This window comes from Trichechus manatus, unplaced genomic scaffold, assembly GCF_000243295.1.
Source record: "Trichechus manatus latirostris isolate Lorelei unplaced genomic scaffold, TriManLat1.0 scaffold00342, whole genome shotgun sequence".
Lineage (NCBI taxonomy): Eukaryota > Metazoa > Chordata > Mammalia > Sirenia > Trichechidae > Trichechus > Trichechus manatus.
The window spans coordinates 218,359-240,476 of NW_004444278.1; the positions used below are offsets into that span (position 1 = coordinate 218,359).

Consider the following 22,118-nt stretch of genomic DNA (forward strand, 5'->3'; position numbering starts at 1 on the left):
ATTGTGGATCCAAGTAAAATGAAATCCTTGACAACTTCAATCTTTTCTGTTTATCATGATGTTGCTTATTGGTGCAGTTGTGAGGACTTTTGTTTTCTTTATGTTGAGGTGTAATCCATACTGAAGACTGTGGTCTTTGATCTTCATCAGTAAGTGCTTCAAGTCCTTTTCACTTTCAGCAAGCAAGGTTGTGTCATCTTCATAATGCAGGTTGTTAATGAGTCTTCCTCCAATCCTGTTGCCCTGTTCTTCTTCATATAATCCACCTTCTTGGAGTATTTGCTCAGCATACAGATAGAATAAGTATGGCGAAAGGATACAACCCTGACACACACCTTTCCTGACTTTAAACCACACAGTATTCCCTTGTTCTGTTCAAACAACTGCCTCTTGATCTATGTACAGGTTCCTCATGAGCACAATTAAATGTTCTGGAATTCCCATTCTTTACAATGTTATCCATAATTTGTCATGATCCACACAGTCAAATGCCTTTGCGTAGTCAATAAAACACAAATAAACCTCTTTCCGGTATTCTTTGCTTTCTGCCAAGATCCATTAGACATCAGCAATGGTATCCCTCGTTCCATATTCTCTTCTGAATCCAGCTTTTATTACCGGGAGTACTGCTGCAACTGCTTTTGGATAATCTTCAGGAAATTTTAGCTGAGTGTGATATTAAGGATATTGTTCAATAATTTCTGCATTCAGTTGGATCCTCTTTATTTGGAATAGGCATAAATACGGATATCTTCCAGTTGGTTGGCCAGGTAGTTGTCTCCCAAATTTCTTGGCATAGACCAGTGGGCACTTCCAGCGCTGCATTTGTTTGTGAAAACATCTCAGTTGATATTCTGTCAATTCCTGGAGCTTTGTTTTTCCCCATTGTCTTCAGTGCAGCTTGGACTTTTTCCTTCAGTATCATCGGTTCTTGATCGTATGATACCTCCTGAAATGATTGAATGTCAGCCAATTCTTGATAAACAGAAAATATTAAAGTTGTGAAGGATTTCATTTTACTTGAATCCACAATCAATGCCAATGGAATTAGCAGTCAGGAAATCAAAGGAGGTAGTGCATTGAGCAAATCTGCTGCAAAAGACCTCTTTAAAGTGTTAAAAAGCAAAGATGTCACTTTGAAGACTAAGGTGCACCTGACTCAAGTCATGGTATTTTCAATAGCCTTGTATGTTTGCAAAATCTGGACAATGAATAAGGAAGAACAAATAGCAGAAGAATTGATGCATTTAAATTATGGTATTGGTGAAGAATATTGAATATACCACACACTGCCAGAATAATGAACAAATCTGTTTTGGAGGAAGTACAGCCAGAGTGCTCCTTAAAAGCAAGGATCAAGAGACTTCATCTTACTTTTTTGGGACATGTTATCAGGAGGGATAAGCCCATGGAGCAAGACATCATGCTTAGCAAAGTAGAGGATCAGCCAAAAAGAGGAAGACTCTCAAATGAGATGGACTGACACTGTGGCTGCAACAATGGGCTCAAACATGGAAATGATTGTGAGGGTGGCACATGACCAGGCAGTGTTTCTTTCTGTTGTACATAGGGTCACTATGAGTTGGAACTGACTCGATGGCACCTAACAATAACAACAATAGTGTTGCTGTTGTTGTGTCTTTCGGTCAGTCCTGACTCATAATGACCATATAGGACAGAGTAGAACTGCCTCCATAGGGTTTCCTAGGCTGAAATCTTTACAGGCAAAGATTGCTAGGTTTTTTCCCCTGCAGAGTGGTTGGTGGGTTCAAGCCTTCCACCTTTCAGTTAGTAGCCAAACATTTTAACTATTGTGACACTAGGTCTCCTTCATATCTTTATAGGCGGTATTGTTCAACTAGTGTTTTGAACTTCTGAGTACCAACAATAATTTTTCATACTCTATTAGCCATCCCTTCAAAATATCTCAACCCTTCAGTTAAGAAAGTCACGCACTTGTTCTTCTTGGAAGGCATTATTGGGTAGTATGACATAGGAGCAGTGTGGCTTATTTCATTCCACCTCTTGCTTATGACTGTAGAGAGATAGACAGTAACATCCTGCCAAGGGGACAATGTGTAAGAGTTCCAAGCAGTCAACAGCAAGCATAACAACGAGCACTGGCTCCTGAGAGGGAAGGAAAAGGCATTCAGTACTGCGAAGCAGCTTCCAAGTAGCAATTAAAGAAATAAAAGATTTTTTTTTTAATTCACTTTCCTCCATTAAGCTTTGAGCTCACGGTTTGTAGGTGGATTCAATTTTAAATTTGTGTACAGAAATGCTAAAATGGATTATTTTTTATGTACAGAGAATTTTATTTTTATACCCCATCTAAAAATCTATATTCATAGCCAATTTGAACATCTTTACTGCTAGTAAACTCTCATTCTAATCAAAATAGATAAACCAGTTCTTAACGTAGATGCGGACTAACAACTTCTTGTTGTAACTATAACCAAAATGAGCTTTAATATGTACTTCTAACTCTAGCTAAAATTACTGGTATACAAATTCTGCCTTGTCATTTTTACAGAGTCCTTTCTATGCTGATACATTTAGGCAGAGATTATCTACAGGAGAAAATAAAGTTATATCAGATGAACGCTGGAAAAGCATCTGATTCTCAGTTTTACAAATAAGTTTTCGTTTAACAATTGAAAAGAATAGCATCAAAATAATGTTATATATTAGAAAAGGATATTGGAAAACACATAGCTAATCCTTGGACATTGCAAATGCAATTATAATTGCTAATGTGTGAAATGTATTTAAAATATTACGTGACGGTTCACACTACCTGAGAAATGGTATGAGTTCATAAGTGTCATGGTCTAGACAGACTGCTGTATTGCAGGACAGAAAATGACATATTTCTCATCTCAGTAGAACACATTAACATTTATATCTTGTTTTTTTATATATTTTTTTTTTTTTAGTACAACTGTTCTGGCAATGGGAAGCCAGTTAATAAAACCTATAATCTACTTTAGGCTTATCATTTTAATGTGAAGATTGATTCCCTACCAAGTCATATAATTTAAGGTAATAGCTACTTGTAAAATTGTTTATGTTAAAAATGTGAGCAGATTAGCTAAAACTCAAATCACTACTTTTAACTTTAGTTGTTTTCAAAGTGTGTGGAAATTTAATATAACCTATAAAATTAAGGCACTTGTATTTGTAGAATTAAAAAAAAAAACACTTTATGAGTTTAGAATGTTACAATTCAGGTGGATTCGTAGCAGAGTTATGACAGGAATTTATTGAAAGGAGATAATGGGCAATGTAAGTCAATAAGCATTTAGGACTGGCATAATTAACTCAGGTACAGAGGTTGACTTCAACAAGTACAGTTAAGAGGACCAAGACAGAGTGTCAAGGTAGCAAATTTAGGCATATAAGTACAACATAACAAGAGGTCCAATTAACTGGGGCAACACAGCAGGGGCAAACCCAGGCAGCAGGTAAATCCTTCAGAATACGAGTTAGTACTGACAAGAGTAGGAAAGGGCATAAGATCTAGTCTTAGTGCTAGAAGGGAACATGGGCTACATAGGAAAGCCAGACAGTTTATGCAATGAGAGGGTTTTCTAGTTAGAAGCCCAGTCATTGAACTAAGACACAAAACAAAAGGAAATAAACTGTTTTATAAATGAACATTCAAATCTTGCTCTTGATGCACTGAATCCTAGTTCTGGTAGGGTATGATGAAAATTGAGGTCAGGGTAGAAATTCCAGCAATGGGAATTAAATGTTAAAGTGAATAGGGAGGTCAGTTTGGAGAAGCCAGAAGTGTTAATGTAAGGCCCATCATCAAAATTCCTTTATGTAATATGTGGGCACCTTCCGAAGGGCTTATGTTTCTTGCGTATCATCAATATGCAAATTGAAAATGAAATGAATTAATATTCAGAGGTAATTAAAATAGACTTTAAGATAATCAATCCAAACTAGTATAGTAACAATAGTAAACAACAAAATAGCTTATTCAATTAAAATGCAATGAATTCTATTTTTTTAAATCTAAAAAATAGAATGTAATAATCCAAATGGTCTGGAGATAATAAAGATAAAGAAAAATATGCCTCATGAAAAATGTTAGAAAAATAATTTATAAAAACCAGAATCATAAAAAAGGAAAGTATTAGTAAAATATTCAATTACATATATTAAAAATAATTGTCACAAATTATATAATTAATAAGCATACTTCAGTTACTTAAAAGTAAGGTTCCAGGAGGTTAATAGAGGAGTAAAGCTGCTTACACTCTTAGTTTTCTACCAGGAATTACCAGGCTCAAATAGTTTCCACAGCTCAGGTCCCCAGTAGAATTTCCCAAGGATTAAAAGCTCAGGGTATATGCTAGTCTACAAGAAGACTCTATAAATAAGTAAAAGAATCTTGTTCTGGGCATTTGGCTTAGCAAGCAATGGTATCTTTTTGTGAAAAAAAAAAAATGGTCTGTTTCTCTGCATCAGTTCAGCCTACACTGGGTCGAGAGAGAGGGACACAATCAACAGGGCTGGCAGACTGTGAACTAGATACCAGATATACTTAACATTTTGGACAAACTACACAACTTACACTGCTGCTTTAAAGAGGGACCTTGGGCCTCAATTCATGATTTAAGTATGCCTTAAACCTTTAGCAATTTGTATTTGGGAAAGATGGTAAACAGCTTGTAGGGAAGCATCCCTGGTAGCAACTGTCTCTCCCAAGGACACACAAGTGACAATGGCTTAACTAGGCAAATAAGTAGAGGAAAGAAAAAGCAGACTCAAAGATGAGGAATGCAGAATACAGGACAGTGGAAAAAAGGCACTGGTGAATATAAATTCAGTCTTTTTCAATTGTTTAATAAAGAAGTAGTAAACATTTTGTTTCTAAATAAAAGATTTTGCATGCTGCTTTCCTTACTAGATCTGAGTGTCTGAAAAGCAGGTGTGTTTTATTCATTTTTCTGTCTTCAGAATCTAGCTTGGTGTCTGACACGTAATATATTAATGTTTGATGGCAGGTAATGATAGCTAGCTAGCTAGATGATAGATAAGAAGAAAAGAAGAACATAGGAAAAAAGAAGGAAGGAAGGGAGGGTGGGAGGGACGGAGAGAGACAGGATGAAATTTGAGTCTTTCTTCCTCGTGGAGCAGGTTATGCTTTGATTTTTGGCAATGGTGTTTTATTTAAATGATCCATAAACTCCATTAAAAAATAAACTCTTCATGTTAAACAATGTTTTGAAATCTTAATTTTTGTGAAAAGTATCATTTTATTTAAACTGATTTAAGACCACTCAATAAAATGGATAATAGTTCTGGAACGTTGTAATACACATTACACAGATTTTAATCATAGTTTTGACTCATTTTATTCCCTCAATCAACCAACTTTTATTGTTTACTATGTAGTATGTGTCACATACTACATTGAGTCAAGGAGCTCTTAATCTATGAATCTGGCAAACGAACCCATGCTTTCAACACCAAAAATACTTTTTAACAAAATTTGTGCACAGGATACCATGTGAAGGAAGGGAAGTTAATCCATCTGAGGCAGAGAATCTGATGAAAATTCCTAAATGAGACTGACATTCAAGTTGAAGTTTGACTTGTAACTGGTTTTCTAAGTGAGGAAAAAAAAAGGGGATGAGTTGGGCTGGGAGGATATGGAGGAAGGCATTCCAGGATTACAGAATATGTTCATAAAAGCTCAAACATGATTAAAACTGTGCTGGATAGATGATTCTGAATACGGAGTGTAGCAACAGGTCACCACAGATTTACTGTGGCATGCTAAAGAGTTTGATGTCTATCCTGAGAATAATGAGAACTACAGTAAGTTTTAAAGTATAGGAGTATCATAATAATATTGCTTTTTAAAAATTTAGTTCTGGCAACAGGAGAAAGAATGGATTATTGGAATTATTACTAAATGGGAGGTTGGGCAGATGAGACAAGTTTGGAGACCATGTCAGCAATTCAACTTAATGGACTATTAGGGTTAGAACTATATACAGTACAGGGGGAAAAATGGAATAAGATTTAAGAAAAATTTAAGGAAACTGAGACAAACTGGCTTGTTGATTGATTTGATGGGGGGGAATGATACCCTGGTTTCTGACTTGAATAACAGGTTTTATTATAGTGGCATTGCAAGAGCTGAGCAACACTGAGGAATAGATTTTAGTAGTATCTATAGAGTAAGATGATAAATTTTGTTTTGAACTTACTAAATTTAAAATATTTGATAGATATCGACAGTTTGATATAGGTCTTCAGCTCAAAAGAGAATTTGGATTTAGAGAGAGAGGGGGGAAGACATTTGGAAGTCTTGCATATAGATGGTAGTTGAAGTTTTGGATGAGCTTCCTTCCTACCATTCAATATAAAAACTTTTGTTACTTGGCTACATTTACTTTTCATGTTTCATGCTATATTTCTATCACTCATCATTATAATAAGAAATACTATATCAATGCCTGTAGCTAGCAGACTGGAGATTGTAGGCAAGAGATAGTGTTAGCATCTTTTAAATTTTCCGAGTATACAGGCTGCACAATAATTTACCCCTGGCTAGGTCTGGGATTTCAGCCATGGCTCCTCACCCAAACCTTTACTTCCCCCTTAACCTGACTCTCACTACCATTAGTATGTTCTTGATTAATGGTCCTACAACACCCCATTGTTTGATATGCCTGTAAAGTTGGTGTCCACCCTAAATTACCTGTCTGATTCCTCTGCCCACCAGCTTGATTACCTAGATTATGGGGTTGTCTTATCAGAATAGATGAGTAATTGTCTCACCATTACTTCATTTTGATTACCCGACACAAATGGATGCCCACACCATATATACACTCAAATATCTAGATGAATTGTTGATAATCAGAAAGTCTTTGACAGTGCTCGAATAAAGCTCAACTTTCTTGTCCAGCCACTGACGTACATGAGAACCAACCAATTCCTCTGTGTTCATCTAAGTTTCAACTAATCTTAACTGAGAGCTTTCCTCCTAAAAATGTTCAGGAATTCCTATGAGACACCTAGAAATGAGCTATAATGTGCTTGAAGTAAGAAGTTAAGCATGTCTATTAAGCATAACTTCAACAAAAAGAAATGTAGAGAGCAATGGAATTTAAAAAAAAGACAACTTCCCCCCTGGGATGGGTGAGGGCAATGATAATGTGTAGAGAGAAGAAGAGAAAGACACAAAGAAAGAAAATGTCCTCAATGAAATTAAGAAGGGAAAAGATCAGGTAAATTTAATTAAAGGATAAGTACAAGAGGTAAGAGGTCAGTAAGTAGGGTGATGGTCAGAAAAAGATGAAAAGAAGAAGGAAAATGTGCATATTTTAAAGTCAAGCACTTGGGTTGATCTTTAATAGCAAAGCAACAATCCTGCTTGGACAAATTAAAAAACAAACTGGGTCAGCATTCCCCAGGAGTTATCACTATCTATTTTCTCTTCAAAGGTAGTTTCAAATATTTTACATGGGGGAGAAAAAAATTATCCTGTCCAATTTTATTTACCATTTTTTTTTATTTACCATTTTTTTAGTATCTTACAGTATTTGAAATGGGATTGCTTTTCTTACTATTTTTATCTTTTTATTTGTCAGTCATGAAATGGTATACTCAGTTATTCACCAACATTTATCTAACATTTAAATCAATGGTTACTATGACAATCATGAAAGTAAATGACCCAGATTTTCCCTTTATTTCTCTACTTATAGTATAGTTCAATATAGATTATTCTGATATGGGAAAATATATTTATGTTCAACATCACTGAGGGTAATTCAGTTCAGGACTGGGCAACATTTCGTTCTGTAACTTCTCTCACTTATCGACATGGTTAGCTTCTAAATTATGGATAACATATGGACTACCAAAAGAAAGAACAAATCTCTCTTGGAAGAAGTACATACAGAATTTCCTTAGAAGGGGTGATGGCAACACTTCATCTTACATACCTGGACAAGTTATAAGGAAGGCCCAGTCCCTGGAGAACGTCATGCTTGGTAAAGTAGAGGGTCAGCGAAAAAGAGGAAGACCCTCAAGGAGATGGCTTGACACAGTGGCTGCAACAACGGGCTCAAGCATAACAACGATTGTGAGGATGGTGCAGGACCGGGCAGTGTTCCATTCTGTTGTACATAGGGCCACTATCAGTTGGAACCAACTCGATGGCACCTAACAACAACAATAAGGTTTCAAAGGCCAAGTTGTTATGTAAATTCAGGGTTATGTGAAAATGGAGGATGACTACATCATTACATAACTGCCAAAGTACATCATTATATAACTGCCAAACCACTGAAATTCATGGCCCAGTCGAGTTGACACATAACCTTAACCATCATATCTAGTGTACTCTTTCCTCACACCTCTGTGTTTGTTACTAACAGACATACTTGGTTAATGCACAAAATAGTTGAATAGTAGATTTTTTACTATTGTCGTAAATGCGAAATGTCAGATAATGATATAGTCGATAAGTGAGGAGAAAGTGAATTGTTAATGGGGTCGCCATGAATCAGAGCCAACTTGACAGCTACTAACAACAACAACATGACAACCAGGGAAATAGTGTTTCCACGATACAGCATCACTTAAAAGTTGCTTTCCCTTTAGAAGAACTCAGTAGGGCTGTCTGATAAACTGGACTCATTGACAAGCTGCCATAATCTTCTCTTTATGATTTGCACATGAAGAGGTAAATCCTCTTTAGCAGGCATGAAGACTTTGCCTTGCCAAATGCCATGGACTGGGACAGGTACATATTAGAAAACTTCCTTGGTAAAAGTGTAATGTGCCTTAGTTTTCCATTGAGTAATTCCATTTTTCAGCCCACATAGATGCATTTGAATGAACAATAGTGCAGAGGTTATTCATGATGAATGAAGAATCTGGAAGAGTGATGTGGAACTTTCTAATTGTTCCTGGGTGATTTGGCGATATGATACCACCATATCAAAGGAAGAGGGGTTTATTTACTCTCCATCCCACTTTCAGATCTTCCATTATGAGTTATATAAGGAATAATGACTTATTAAAATTAAGACCATTCCTCAATTTATGGCAACCTTCTTATAGATGCATATTTCCTACAATAACTAAAAATAAAGATAAAAAGTTTCAGAATTTTTACATACAAAAGTGTTCTAAATGGTTGTATTGATTATTTGCCATTTTTTGTCTACTAGTGCTGTTTTACAATTCCTGGAAGAATTCTAAGTACTCTGCATGTTTTTGAATTATTTTCCCCCAAATATTGTTCAGGAAATATAGTGAACTCTGAGTATAAGCAACAGTAGTTCAGACAAAACAACAAATAGACCTGTTATACACATGACATCATATTATAAGAAGATGGCATCACAGTTTAAGTAGTAATAGAGCTCCAAAGATATTTTCCAGGGCTTCTGAGGTTCAGAGGTCCATTGGACAGAAGAGCCAACATAAATCTAAAATCTACTGTTACTAAACATTCCTAAGACAGTGAAAATCCAACTAAAAACAAAAGTTTGATTTACTTAAATAGTTAACAAAAATTTATTGCAAGAGAATTTTTTCACCGAATTTACAGTTTCAAGGAACGTGGTACAAAACATAGTGCCATCAGCTTTGTCTAAACATTAAATAGGTGCAAATACACAAAGATTAAAAAAACCAAAGAGCATACTTTACAACATAAATTACCGTACTATAAATATATTTTATGTACATTTTACATACCCTTAAGACATTTTAATATACAGCATATATTGTATTGATTTTCAAACTAGTCAGTGCTTTTATAATATATATCAGAAACTTAAGACTATATTTGCATCATTACATTACAGTAAATGATTTAAAATCAATGTGGCCATATTTGGACCAGTTTATTTTCACCATTTAAAGAGCCATTTATCCGCTTAGATGAGCACTTATGCATATAGCAATAGTTTACACAGGGATATTTCCTGTCCCCTTTATGGTGATGACTAGAAGAGAGGTTGCAGAGGGATGACAGTAGGGTGCGGGGAAAGCAATGAAGGAAAGAGTGCATGGGGTAAAGGTGGGAAAGCCAGATGACTAGGATGGAGAACCGAAGCTGGAATGATTGGCATCTGAGGAGGAGCCACAAAAGTCGGGTGGTTCCCAGGACAAAGCCTAGGTCCTACTGAGATCTGAGGTAACGATGTTCTGGATAGAGCTGGGACTTGGGAAAGAAACTGTTGCTGTGGTTGAAGTACTTTAAATGTCCCTGCGGCTGCGGCGGCTGCTGCTGCTGCAGCGGCTGCCGCATGCTGCTGCAAAACAGTGTGGTGGATAGTGGTTACAGAGGTAGAACATAAGGGCTGCTGCAAAGGCAAAGGCTGCAGAGGTGTGCTAGGGGGTGGGAGGACAGCTGGAGGAAAGGTAAATTTGACCTTGTTGACCAGCATGTTCGGCTGTATGATGTGCTGGTATGCCTCACATGGTAGATCTTTGAATTTGTCATGGTTTTCTAGTGGGATTAATAATGCTTGTTCTGGTAAAGCTAATGGAGCGAGAATTTGCTCAGTTGTTACAAAGGTATGACCACTGACATGTGCTTCTTTGAATGGTAATGGTGGTTGTGTGTTAAGGATTCCTGAATTATACCGTAGCCACTCAGTTGATGCCTCATTCATCTTTCCTTGTGGAAGGGCCTCAGCCAGTTCATAATGGCAAAAGTATGATTTAGGTTGTGGCTGTCTAAAGTTCCTTTCAATATTGGGCACCTTGGGAGGAATTTGTTTTCCATTAATATTAATCGGCTCACATCTTTTCTTATGTTCAAGCAAGGTATTTTCAATTGCTACTTTTGTTGGAACACTAGCAACATAGAGAGATGTGGTGGGATCACTGGAAACCTCTGAAAATTCAGCAGAAGTGGTCTCCATAACCAAATGTTCAGTTTCACCATTGGTTTCAGAAGGAAGAAGATTGCTAGAGTCCAAAGTTAGGTTGTTTTCTACTTGGTCTGTTTTTTCTGAGTTACTTTCAATATTTGTAACTTCTTGTGGTTTTATTTCCTCTTTTTTGTCTTCATTTATTAACTCATCTAGATTACTTAATGAAGAATTGTCTTTCATGAGATAATTTGTATCCTCTTTAAGATCCAAAGCTTCAAATCTAGTGTGGAATCTGCTTCTTTTCCTCCTCCGTTTCTTTTTAGAATTAGACGGAGCAACTGAAGTACTTGATGGCCTCAAAATTTCCTCTGGCAAGTAATTCTGATTTAAACTTTCATCTGAAGAATATGAATGCTGTCTACGTTTTCGATGGAATCTTTCTGATTCAAGAGAATTACAACCTCTTTTAACAGCCTGATTCTGACTCATGCATTTCACATCATTTTGAAGAACTAAGCATTTGTGATCCTGGCTACAGCTCAACTTTTTGGCTTTCCAACTATTGAAAGTTCTGGAATATGTTAAATTATGTTTCCCAGAATGTACCATGGTTGGATTTGATTGTCCATTTAAAGCAATTGTGTTCCTTCTATAGTTGTTTTTAGAACTGATAGCATCAGTATTATTGTATTTGGTGTTCCAAGTTTTACACATTTCTTCATTTTCACTTAGGTATACGGATGCTGACTTTGGCCTTTTATCAGGTAAGTGATGTGATTCTGATAATTGCTCTGCATCTAAATACTGTTTTTCTGAAATTGTTTCCAGTAGATTTGTCCTAGTTTTATCAGTGTAATTATTCTCCATTTCCATTTCAAAACGAGATTCTAATTCTTTGGTTTTCTCCCCATGATGATGACATAACTTTCTTTTTCTTTTTTTTCTTCTACTTTTATGGAACCAGTGTTCATGAGTATCTTTCAACCTTATTTTGTTGTATTTCTCATCTAGAGTGTCTTGTTTTATTTGCTTTTCAGTGGAATTACATTTTTCTGTGTTTCTGATTCTACAGGAAATATTTTTAAATCTCAGACCCATATTCCCATTTCTTCCAGAATCATAACTCTTGGAGACAGTTTCATCAGCTAAAATAGGAGTGACTTGGGTATATTCTCTTCTACTACCTACAATTTCATAATCAGTGACTCCTGTGACAGATGTGTCCTTGCACTCTGAAACTGATTCCTTGCAAATCTCTTCTCCCTTCTGCTGAGAGGAAAGATCATTTAAGGGCAGTTTATTTTTATCTAGATTGTTGCTTAATTTAGTGGACTTGAAATCAAAACAGAGGGGATTGCAACTGTAGGAGACTGATGGTTCAGTAGTTGTATAAATCAGCATTTCTGATGGCCACTGAAGAACTGTTGATCCATGTTTGTTAAGTACAGGTACAAATGGCTCACCTTGTCTTTTACATGAATCTGTTTTTTTATGTAAGTTTATATTTTCCTCTTCAGTATTTGAAGGGGCCAAAATCTCAGGACCATGATTTTTACTTTCAGCTTCAATTGTTGATGCATCATTGTTCTTAACATTTTCCTCTGTGGTAGCTTGCAAAGATAAGCAATCGTTAGGCATATCAGGAACTGTGGATTTATTTCCCAACAACTCAGACCTGTGACCACTCATGGATATGTCTTCATTAATAATAACATCTTCTGGTGGTATCTGATCTGCTATTGGAACTGAATTTTGGCAATTATCTGAATCAGAAGATAAAGGGAGTTGAAGGCAAAATGGAGGTAATAATAATGTATCTTTTTTACTAGAGACTTCTTTCATCTCTTGAGTTTGAAGCTTTTCTTCTTTGTCAGAGCACATTCCCTCTGGTGGGTGAAAAGTGTTAGCATCCTCAGAACTCAAAAGCACATCTGTTGGTGAAGATAGTGGAAGGTGACTAGCACCAGGGACAAATCTACTTTTTCTGCTAAATCCTTTTTCCGCAGAGGCATCATCATTGTATTCAGAAAAGGCTGCAGCTGAGGACTCTAGCTTCACTGATGCTTTCTTTGGAAATGCAAAAGAAAAGCCAATTTTGTGTCTGTGAATTCCCAGGGCTTGATCCCCAAGTTGGTTATTTTTTGCTGTATAATTATTTGCGCTTTCTGAATCTGCAGCAACAGCAGTAACATCTTTAGAATTCTCTTCACTATGCATCAAAGTATATTTGAATTCTTCCTGGTTGTTAACTGAACCCACAACTTTTCCTGAGATTTCATTAAGATTTTCTCTCACAGTAACAGTTGTTGACTTGAACATGGGGCCACTTCCAGGAGCACTACAAAAAGAAACAAAATTCATGTTAGATAATATAACTTTGAGAAAAAAATATCTGAACACTTACATCTTAGAAATGTCATTATGAGATTTTCTTTTCAATTTTTTGAATCTTTGTAAGAGAATATATAGTTCTGCATTTAATTTCATATGGCTTAATTGCCTTCTCCAGTACCACAGTTTTCTTCAATGTTGGTTATTGTTCTAGGTAACTTGGAAATGCTGTTTTGAAATTACTTTCACAGCTCATTCCTATGCTCTCAACCAGTGCTTCCTTACCAAGATTTTGACCCCCATGGCCTTTCCAGTGATATATCAAGTGGTTGTAGAATTTTCCAAGATAAAATTGCTTTTAATTCACAAATACTTAACGTCATTGACACTATAAAGAAAGTTAAAAAATAAACCAAACAGAAACAAAAACCTCAATTGTGACTTCAGAACGGCTGGGAATTCAGTTCAACAATTCAATTGAACCAGCATTCACTGATAGTCTACCATAGGCCAAGCGGGATGCTGTGATGCAAAGGTAAATAGAGATAATACTAGCTTGAAGACAGCTTGGAGTATTTTGGAATTGCTATTCTTAATATTCAAAAATTACAATGAAGTTATAAGTTACATCATAATATACAGTAAATATAGGAATAAAAGACTATTTACTTAACATGTGAATTCTATATATTTAGTATTATAAAACCAAAAACCAAACCCATTGCCTTTGAGTTGATTCTGACTCATAGAGACCCTATAGGACAGGGTAGAACTCTCCTACAGATTTCCAAGGAGCAGCTGGTGCGTTTGAACTGCCAGCCTTTGGGTTAGCAGCCAAGCTCTTAACCACTACACCACCAGGGCTCCGTATTTAGTATTATGGAACACCATAAATAGTGAGCTCTGATTAAAAAAACAATATTGCCCAGCACATAAATATAAGAAATCTCTAAATTATGTCCTTACCCTAACATAATCATGCTGTGCAGAATTTTCTGTCAGTCTCAGAATTCAGTTTCTTAGAAGTTATAAGTGGTCAAAAATTTTGTTAGTTTAATATTTTCTTTATCTAATTGTTAACACTATGGAGTGCTCAATTGCCTTATCTGATACTAAGAAACAGCACCACTTTCTATTTTGCACATCTTTAGAGGCACTGAATTTATGGGAAATAAATATATTATGAAATATACAGTATACACTATGGAAAGTAATTCATGTAAGAAATATCGTTTTTTTACACCTCTTATTATAAACTCTAATTCCCTTATGTATTAGAATTTACATTTTAAAAGGCTACTTATAAGGTATTAAATAACTTAGGTCCTACAATTCTCTATAACATAAACTTACACTTGTATAATATTTTCATTTATTACCACACAGAGTAAAAATACCCAGCAGGTACAACTGAATAGCCGCGTTTTTGAAGATCTGTTCCTGTACTTGTATTAAATGCAGTTTTGTTTGTTTTTAGCAGTTCCATATGCCAAATATGTTTAAATTTTATTTTTATTTTTCCAAATTTTGACATTCCAATGTTTTGACATATCAAAATATCGTCTTAACACTATTGAGTATAGACTAGACTTGCATAAAGTAGCTCTGCTTTAGATTATAATCAGAGAAGTTTTATTTATTCGGGGGGAGGAGGTGGAGACACTATAAAAAGCAGTCTTTTTATAACGTTGTCCTGGCCTGAATTCTAAGGTCTGAATTGTAACACTGTTCACATCTAACAGCTGCTCACTGTCAGAACTAGGTCAAAGTTTAAGAGTTGTGAATATCTATCTACCAACCTAGTTATAGTTTATTCACAGTGAAACTAATTCTGACCTGCCTGTGAAGTTTACAAGGTCTTTCTGATCTTCTTTTTTCTTTATCTTAAAGATAATCTCAAACAAAAGTTCTTCAAATTATCATTCAAAAAATAAGTTCCTCTTAAAATTCCATATACAACAAAGGTCAAGAGACAGTGCCTTGCTCTCTTCTTCAATTAAATGTTTTGAATTTCACCAAAAAAAACTGAATTGCTTTCAAGTAATATAGCTTAAATAGGAGCACAATGTGAAATTTATTTTTTACAAACTGAAATTATAGTAATTTTGGCTTTTTACTGAAGAATGCATTAAATAGGTTTTTTGCATGAAATTCAAATTCAAATTACAGTCTACAATTCACAAAAAGCCATGAAAAGGTGGGCGCCTTATTCTGGGTACAGATATAAATGGATTTGTGCCCTTATTTCTACCTCTCATTCTCTTTGTCATGTTTTAAGAAAACAACATTTCATTGAATACTCACCACACAGTTTCCTTTCTCAGCTCTGCAAGCTTGTGCAGGCGTTGAAGTGCCTTTTCCTGTTTCCTTTCATCTTTTCTGGATTTAGATGCTACATTTCGAGCAAATTCTCTTTGTTTCAGTTCTTTGAGCCTCTATTAAAAGATATGGAAATGATTAATAGTATTTGGATCTGTGACAATTTTAAAGTTATTGTTGTTGTTACAATTTTTCAATACTTCATCTTTGATCTCATCTAAGGAGAGTGCAATATTCACCACAATCCACATCTAACAAAAGTGTTTTCTTGCACTTATGAAAGCAGCAAAGTATGTTATTACACTATATTAAAGGATATATTATACTCATGCTTCAGGTAAATTACAATTGAAAACTTTCATCTCTTCTTATTGATTGTTGCCTGCTAAGGCTCTTTGACTGTCTAATTCAGATGAAGTGTTGAAGTATCAGAAACCCCTAATTTTTAAACAAACTCAATTCACTTGAGTATTTCAGTTATTTTTAATACCTTCCACATATTTAATGTGTCATATATTGGAAAGTTATCTGGTCCTTCTCAAATTTTCTGAAAAAGACTGAAAGTCTTATGTTAATACACAATGCAAATGACCTTGGCTGATGTGATTGAAAACCAGCAAACCTCCTTCCCTCAACTATCAGATACATTTCGCAAATAATTCAAGATCTAGAAAGAAAAAAGATAGTTTTTCCAGAATTTATTATTACATTGAGCATTATTTTTTAATTTGTATGAAAGGAGGTCATTTTCCAAGTTGAATGTCAGAAAATGATCATGTTGATTTGAATAGAACTGATAAATAGCTGTATATGTGGTATGATATAAGAAACATCAAAGTAGTTTATGCCCCAAATATTTTCACCATGGTCTTTTATGGGGATAGCATAATCGTTATTAAAACGTCTAAAGTATTATTTTTCTTTCCCTGAAGGCTCATGTCGTTATACAATTGTGATGGGTCAGAGTCTTAGCGTAGGACCCTAAGAGGATAACATATATACTAATCACATTTTTATGGAGATTGAACAAAGTCTTAATAAATGCCTTATTATTCACTGATGTATGCCAGGGGCTTATTAGAACAGTGCCCGGTACATCAATGCCTACTCAATAAATATTTCTTGAATTATCATGTAAATCATTTGTTGTTGTTGTTAGGTGCTGACCAGTCAGTTCCAACTCACAATGACCTTATGTACAATGGAACGAAACATTACCCGGTCCTGTGCCATCCTCAAAACCGTTGTTATGTTTGAGCCCATTGTTGCAGCTACTGTGTCAATCCATCTTGTTGAGGGTCTTCCTCTTTTTCACTGACCTTCTGCTTTACCAAGCATGATGTCCTTCTCCAGACAAGACAACAGAGGATCACAAGTGTATCCTCATGTTACATTTTGACCCTTTCATGCTTCTCCCATTCTTTATCAGGAATGTCATTATTAACAGAGAACAGAGAATGTGCAGCCACTTGGAGCACTGGAGTAGAGTACAAGGTACTAGCTGAAGCTTTATTTGTGTAGTTAATCAGAAGAATTTTTAACTTATTCTATAATTTTTTTTGTGCCATTAAAAGCTATGAACCACATCACCAAGGCTCTTGTGCCCTAGGGCTTCCGTTAGCTTTAGCAAGGTGGGGGCTCCAGGAAGAACAAAGGGAGGGAGAAGAGTGAGAGTGTTTATTCTCTTGGATCATTCTTATGAGGTCAGCTTAGGTTGGCTGTATCCCTTCATCTAATATCATCCTCTCAAAAGATGGGCAGATCCTTGAGACCTTCTCTCCATATGTATCCTAATAACTATTCCTGCCCTTTTATCTTTAGGATCAGAGATGGCAACAATGTCCTGCTACTAGCTCCTCATTATTGCATTATCTTTGTGGCTCCTCTACACCCATATCTTGGTTAAGAGCATTTTTATAAATAAATCCTTTTCAAGTTATCGTACTTCGATCGCACCATTTGTGTTTTCTTTTTTTTTCGCTTGGAACTATGACCAATAAATTATTAAAGAAATGCTCCAAGAAGATGTGTAACCTACAGTACTCCATGCTCCCTGGCAACATATCATATACTCCCAGGGATAACTATAACCGGTTCTACAAATCACAGTTGCCCTAACAATGGTAAATTATCTTTCCTAGGATCTCTTTAAAGGAGAGGCATATCAAAGACACTGGTCCACAAATTATATCACTTAAAATACCCATAGGCCTGAAATTTAGCATTTACCCCATGTCATAGACTGAACTGTATACCCCCAAAATATCTGTCATCTTAGCTAGGCCATGATTCCCAGTATTGTGTAATTGTCTACCATTTTGTCATCTGTTGTGATTTTCCTATGTTTTATAAATCTTCTCTCTATGATGTTAATGAGGTGGAATTAGCTGCAGTTATTTTAATAAGGCAGGACTCAATCTACAAGATTTGGTTGTATCTTAAGCCAATCTCTTTTGAGATATAAGAGAGAAGTGAGCAGAGAGACACGGTGACCTCATACCACCAAGAAAGCAGCGCTGGAGCAGAACGTGCCCTTTTGACTGGGATTCCTGCACTGAGAAGCTCCTAGACCAGGAGAAGGGTAATGACAAGGACCTTCCCCCAGAGCCGACAGGAAGAGAAAGCCTTCCCCAGGAGTTGGCGCCCTGAATTTGAACTTCTAGCCTACCAGACTGTGAGAGAATAAACTTCTGTTTGCTAAAGCCATCCACTTGTGGTATTTCTGTTATAGCAGCACTAGATGACTAAGACAACCCATGATCACCCTTCAGAACGTAAGCCAGGAAGCAGAAACAGACACTTGGATATCTCTCCTCTCTTCTTCAATGCTCTTGATTATCAATCTGACTCATTTTTTAATAGTTGTATTAGTAGGAATAATAATCACTTAGACTATTCAAATTAACAGTGGGTTTAAAAATATTTAGCTAATATTAACAAATATTTATTGAGCCTATGACATTTGCCAGAAACTATATGAGGTTCTAAAGATACAAAGAGGAATACTACACCATGTCTTACTTGAAAGAGCTTATAGTCTCATAATAAAAGACATCTGAATCTGAAACAGCCTCAAAATCCATATCAGCAGTGTACATGGAGATTACATCACTATAGAGTTATGAGTATTATGATAAAGAACGCACATAGGACACCTATATAAAAGCTCCTTTGCATTAACTAATTTTCATACATTGGCCATTTTCTCCTCAAGTAATGGAGCTAGCAATCATATAGCAAAATCCAGCACCATAAGAAATCTTATTTATTTGTGTATAAATATAGTCATGTCCCTTCAGAAAATTTAAAAAAAAAACTGTGTCTTTCAGTAATAACCAAACATGAATGTTACTTTTGTTTATTTATAACATAAAGCCAAAAACCACTCAAGAAGACTTTCTTAACACAGTATTTGAGCATATGGAAAAATCTATTTCTAATGAACCAGCAGTGTGAGTGTTATACATATATGTGTGCATTTTCGGAATTTTGCTCTTGTTCATTTTATTACCTTAGTACTTAAGGATGGCTAAAGGTGGCTGTATTCTTGTGAGGAAAGTCTGTCTTTGGTAACAACCATCTTAGTTAGATCCAGAGAGCTACAAGTACCAGTGAATTGCAGGTGGGTTTTGTTTTGATCACTTCTCTTAGTTGCAAGATTGTGCTGATACTCCTTAGCTGCAAGTTTGTAAAGGGTGAGGAAAAGAAGAGTTATCTAAACCCCAGCAATGGGCAAGTGTGGTATATCTAAAGAAAACCAGAGGACAGGTATTCTAGTGATATTTGTGATGAGCATTGCAAGTTGCCTACAACTTATCACTGCATCCTTCTACTATGAGTTTGAAATCGACTCATAACAACTCTTCATTACTTGGAGTCTCTGGGTGGCACAAATGGTTAAGTGCTTGACTCCTAGCTGAAAGGTTGGCAGTTCAAACCCACCCAGAGGCACTTGGAAGACAAGACTGAGGTCTGCTTCTGAAAGGTCACAGCCTTGAAAAATCTATGGAGTAATTCCATTCTCCACACATGTGGTCACCATGAGTCAGAATCAAGGTGACAGCAACTAACAACAACATTAATAGAATTCAAGTTTTAAAGAGACAGAAATGTACTCAACCAATACAGTAAAAATCCCAGACTTCTTTGTAAATAAGATTGGCTATATGACACTACTGAATTGTAAGCATATGTCTATGAGGAGGATATCTCTAAAAAAACAAAATAACAACCACAAAAATGTAAAGTCTCAGAAAAATTGTTCCCTTTCTCTTTTTTAGCGATGGCATTCTCTCTCTACCCTATGTGCAAACGTGAGTCTAAGATGGACTGCAGCCGTCTTTCAATTTTGAGGCTATCAGCTTGGCAGACAAGGCCTAGATGTTAATGATAGCAGAGCAGAAAATTAGACAAGTTTAGGCCCCTAACAGTATGGATAAACTACTGCACTAGCCCTGACTGATTACCTATGTAGTCTGGGGGGCGGGGGGTGGGGGGGTGGAGGAGGGGAAGGAAACACCATTATTTGAATTTTATCTTATTTGCAGCTGAACATAATTTATATACCCACTAACTAAGGGTGTCACTGGATAATTCCCCTCATAGTATTAGATGCCACTCTCCTCAGATGAAGATGCTGATGATATCTAAATTTCTTTCCATTTTATACATTCTAAGGCATATGCTTCCAACACCATCTTTTAAGATGAAGTTGTTATTGTTATTGTTAGGTGTTACTGAGTCAGTTCCCGCTCATAGCGACCCTATGTATAACAGAACGAAACACTGCCTAGTCCTGTGTCATCCTCACAATCGTTGCTATTCTTGAGCCCATTGTTGCAGCCACTGTATCAATCCATCTCATTGAGAGTCTTCCTCTTTTTCACTGACCTTCTTCTTTACCAAGCATGATGTCCTTCTCCAGGACTGGTGCCTCCTGATAATATGTCCAAAATATATGAGACAAAATCTCACTATCCTCCCTTCTAAGGAGCATTCTGGCCGTACTTCTTCCGAGACAGATTTGTGTTTCTTCTGGCAGTCCGTGGTATAGTCAATATTCTTTGCCAACACCATAATTCAAAGCCATAAATTCTTCATTCTTCCTTATTCATTGTCCAGCTTTCACATGTACATGAGGCTATTGAAAATACCATGGCTTGGGTCAGGCACACCTTAGTCCTCAAGTGACATCTTTGCTTTTTGACATTTTAAAGTGATTTTTTGCAGCAGATTTGCCCAATGCAATATGTCGTTTGATTTCTTGACTGCTGCTTCCATGGGTGTTGATTGTGGATCCAAGTAAAATGAAGTTAGTTATTAAATAAACTATACACGTACAACAACAACAGGAATTATCTTGTTAACTATTTCTTACTAGAATTAAATCCATTACCCTTCTGCAGTGTTCCAATATTCCTATTCCTAGTTTCATACTTCCTAGTTTAAGTTAATACATAATCACTATTACTGTTTTCACGGGGTTAAAATTTCCTTTGAATCTCAGAGAGTAGTTTCTATCAAGAACTATTTTCAATATATTTCAAAAAATCTAAGCATACTTTTTATCTTACATAGAAGTAATACCCTCAAAGAATTACAACTCAATCACCATCTCTAACTCCTGATCAATTTCCCTCTCTTGAAAGACACTATGCCGTGCATTCTATTAGAATGTTAGCAAATACATTTCTTCAGAGAAGACTAAGATATTCTAGTGAATGATATCACACTTCAGTGTGTAATTTCCTTCCAGTCATTATTTAATCAATGGCATTATACTGAGTGAACCTGTGGAAGACTCTAAAAATTTCTTTTCCCATTACTATCATGAATGTGTATCATTTGGACTTTTCTCACGGCTGCTTTAAAAGCATCTAATCTCTTAATGGCATATCAGATCTGAACAATACCTTTCCCCAAGGCCTTTTCATTCTTAGATTCCATTAACTCAAGCTTCTCTTTGTGGACAAAAACCTCTATCTAGCTAGAATATAAAAGTCTTTGCAACTGTTATGTTTTATGTGTAAAACTGATTTTCTGACCATTCAATGCGTTTTCTTAAGTGTCTTGAGAAGTGTCTTGTGCATTGTAACTGTTCATGAATGCTTGTCACATTAAATTGGTACAGGATGGCAGCGGTTAACTTCCACATACAATAGGAGGTTTAAAAATTTACTGACAGAAATCTGCCTAAGATCTTTGGTAATACAGGCAAAGCAATGGAAACTCAAGTGTAAGTGATAATGACACTTCTACTTAAAACAATACATGAATAACTTGAGTGGTCAGTAATTGAATAATGGTTAAAAGCCACGGCTCAACTTATAAGAAAATATTATGCAGCTATTACCAATAATGCTAACAGGTGTAAAATATTTGGAAAATTATTGGATTATAATATTATTAAAAAGTAATATGTTCATATTTATACAATATAATCAAAAGTATATGCATTTATGCAGGTAGAATAAAAATTCCAGAAAAAATACACAAAATTTTAACAATGTTCATCTTTGGAAGGTAAAAGCAGAAGAATTTATTTTCTAATTTCCATAATATGATATTTTTCCAATTTTCTCTTACTAGTGTGTTTTACTT

General features: G+C 35.8%; 1 protein-coding gene across 1 annotated transcript in view; it reads right to left on the reverse strand.

The window, feature by feature from the left end:
- Positions 1–9,534: 9,534 nt before the first annotated feature.
- The window catches only part of ZNF804A (zinc finger protein 804A), a 334,386-nt gene continuing 321,802 nt past the window's right edge, over positions 9,535–22,118 (reverse strand). Inside the window, exons 3-4 of the mRNA XM_004390892.1 lie at positions 15,504–15,634; positions 9,535–13,206 (exon numbers count right to left, since the gene is read on the reverse strand). Of these exons, the coding sequence (XP_004390949.1) occupies positions 9,993–13,206; positions 15,504–15,634 (3,345 nt within the window). The 3' untranslated portion in view covers positions 9,535–9,992. The remainder of the gene's footprint in view (positions 13,207–15,503; positions 15,635–22,118) is intronic.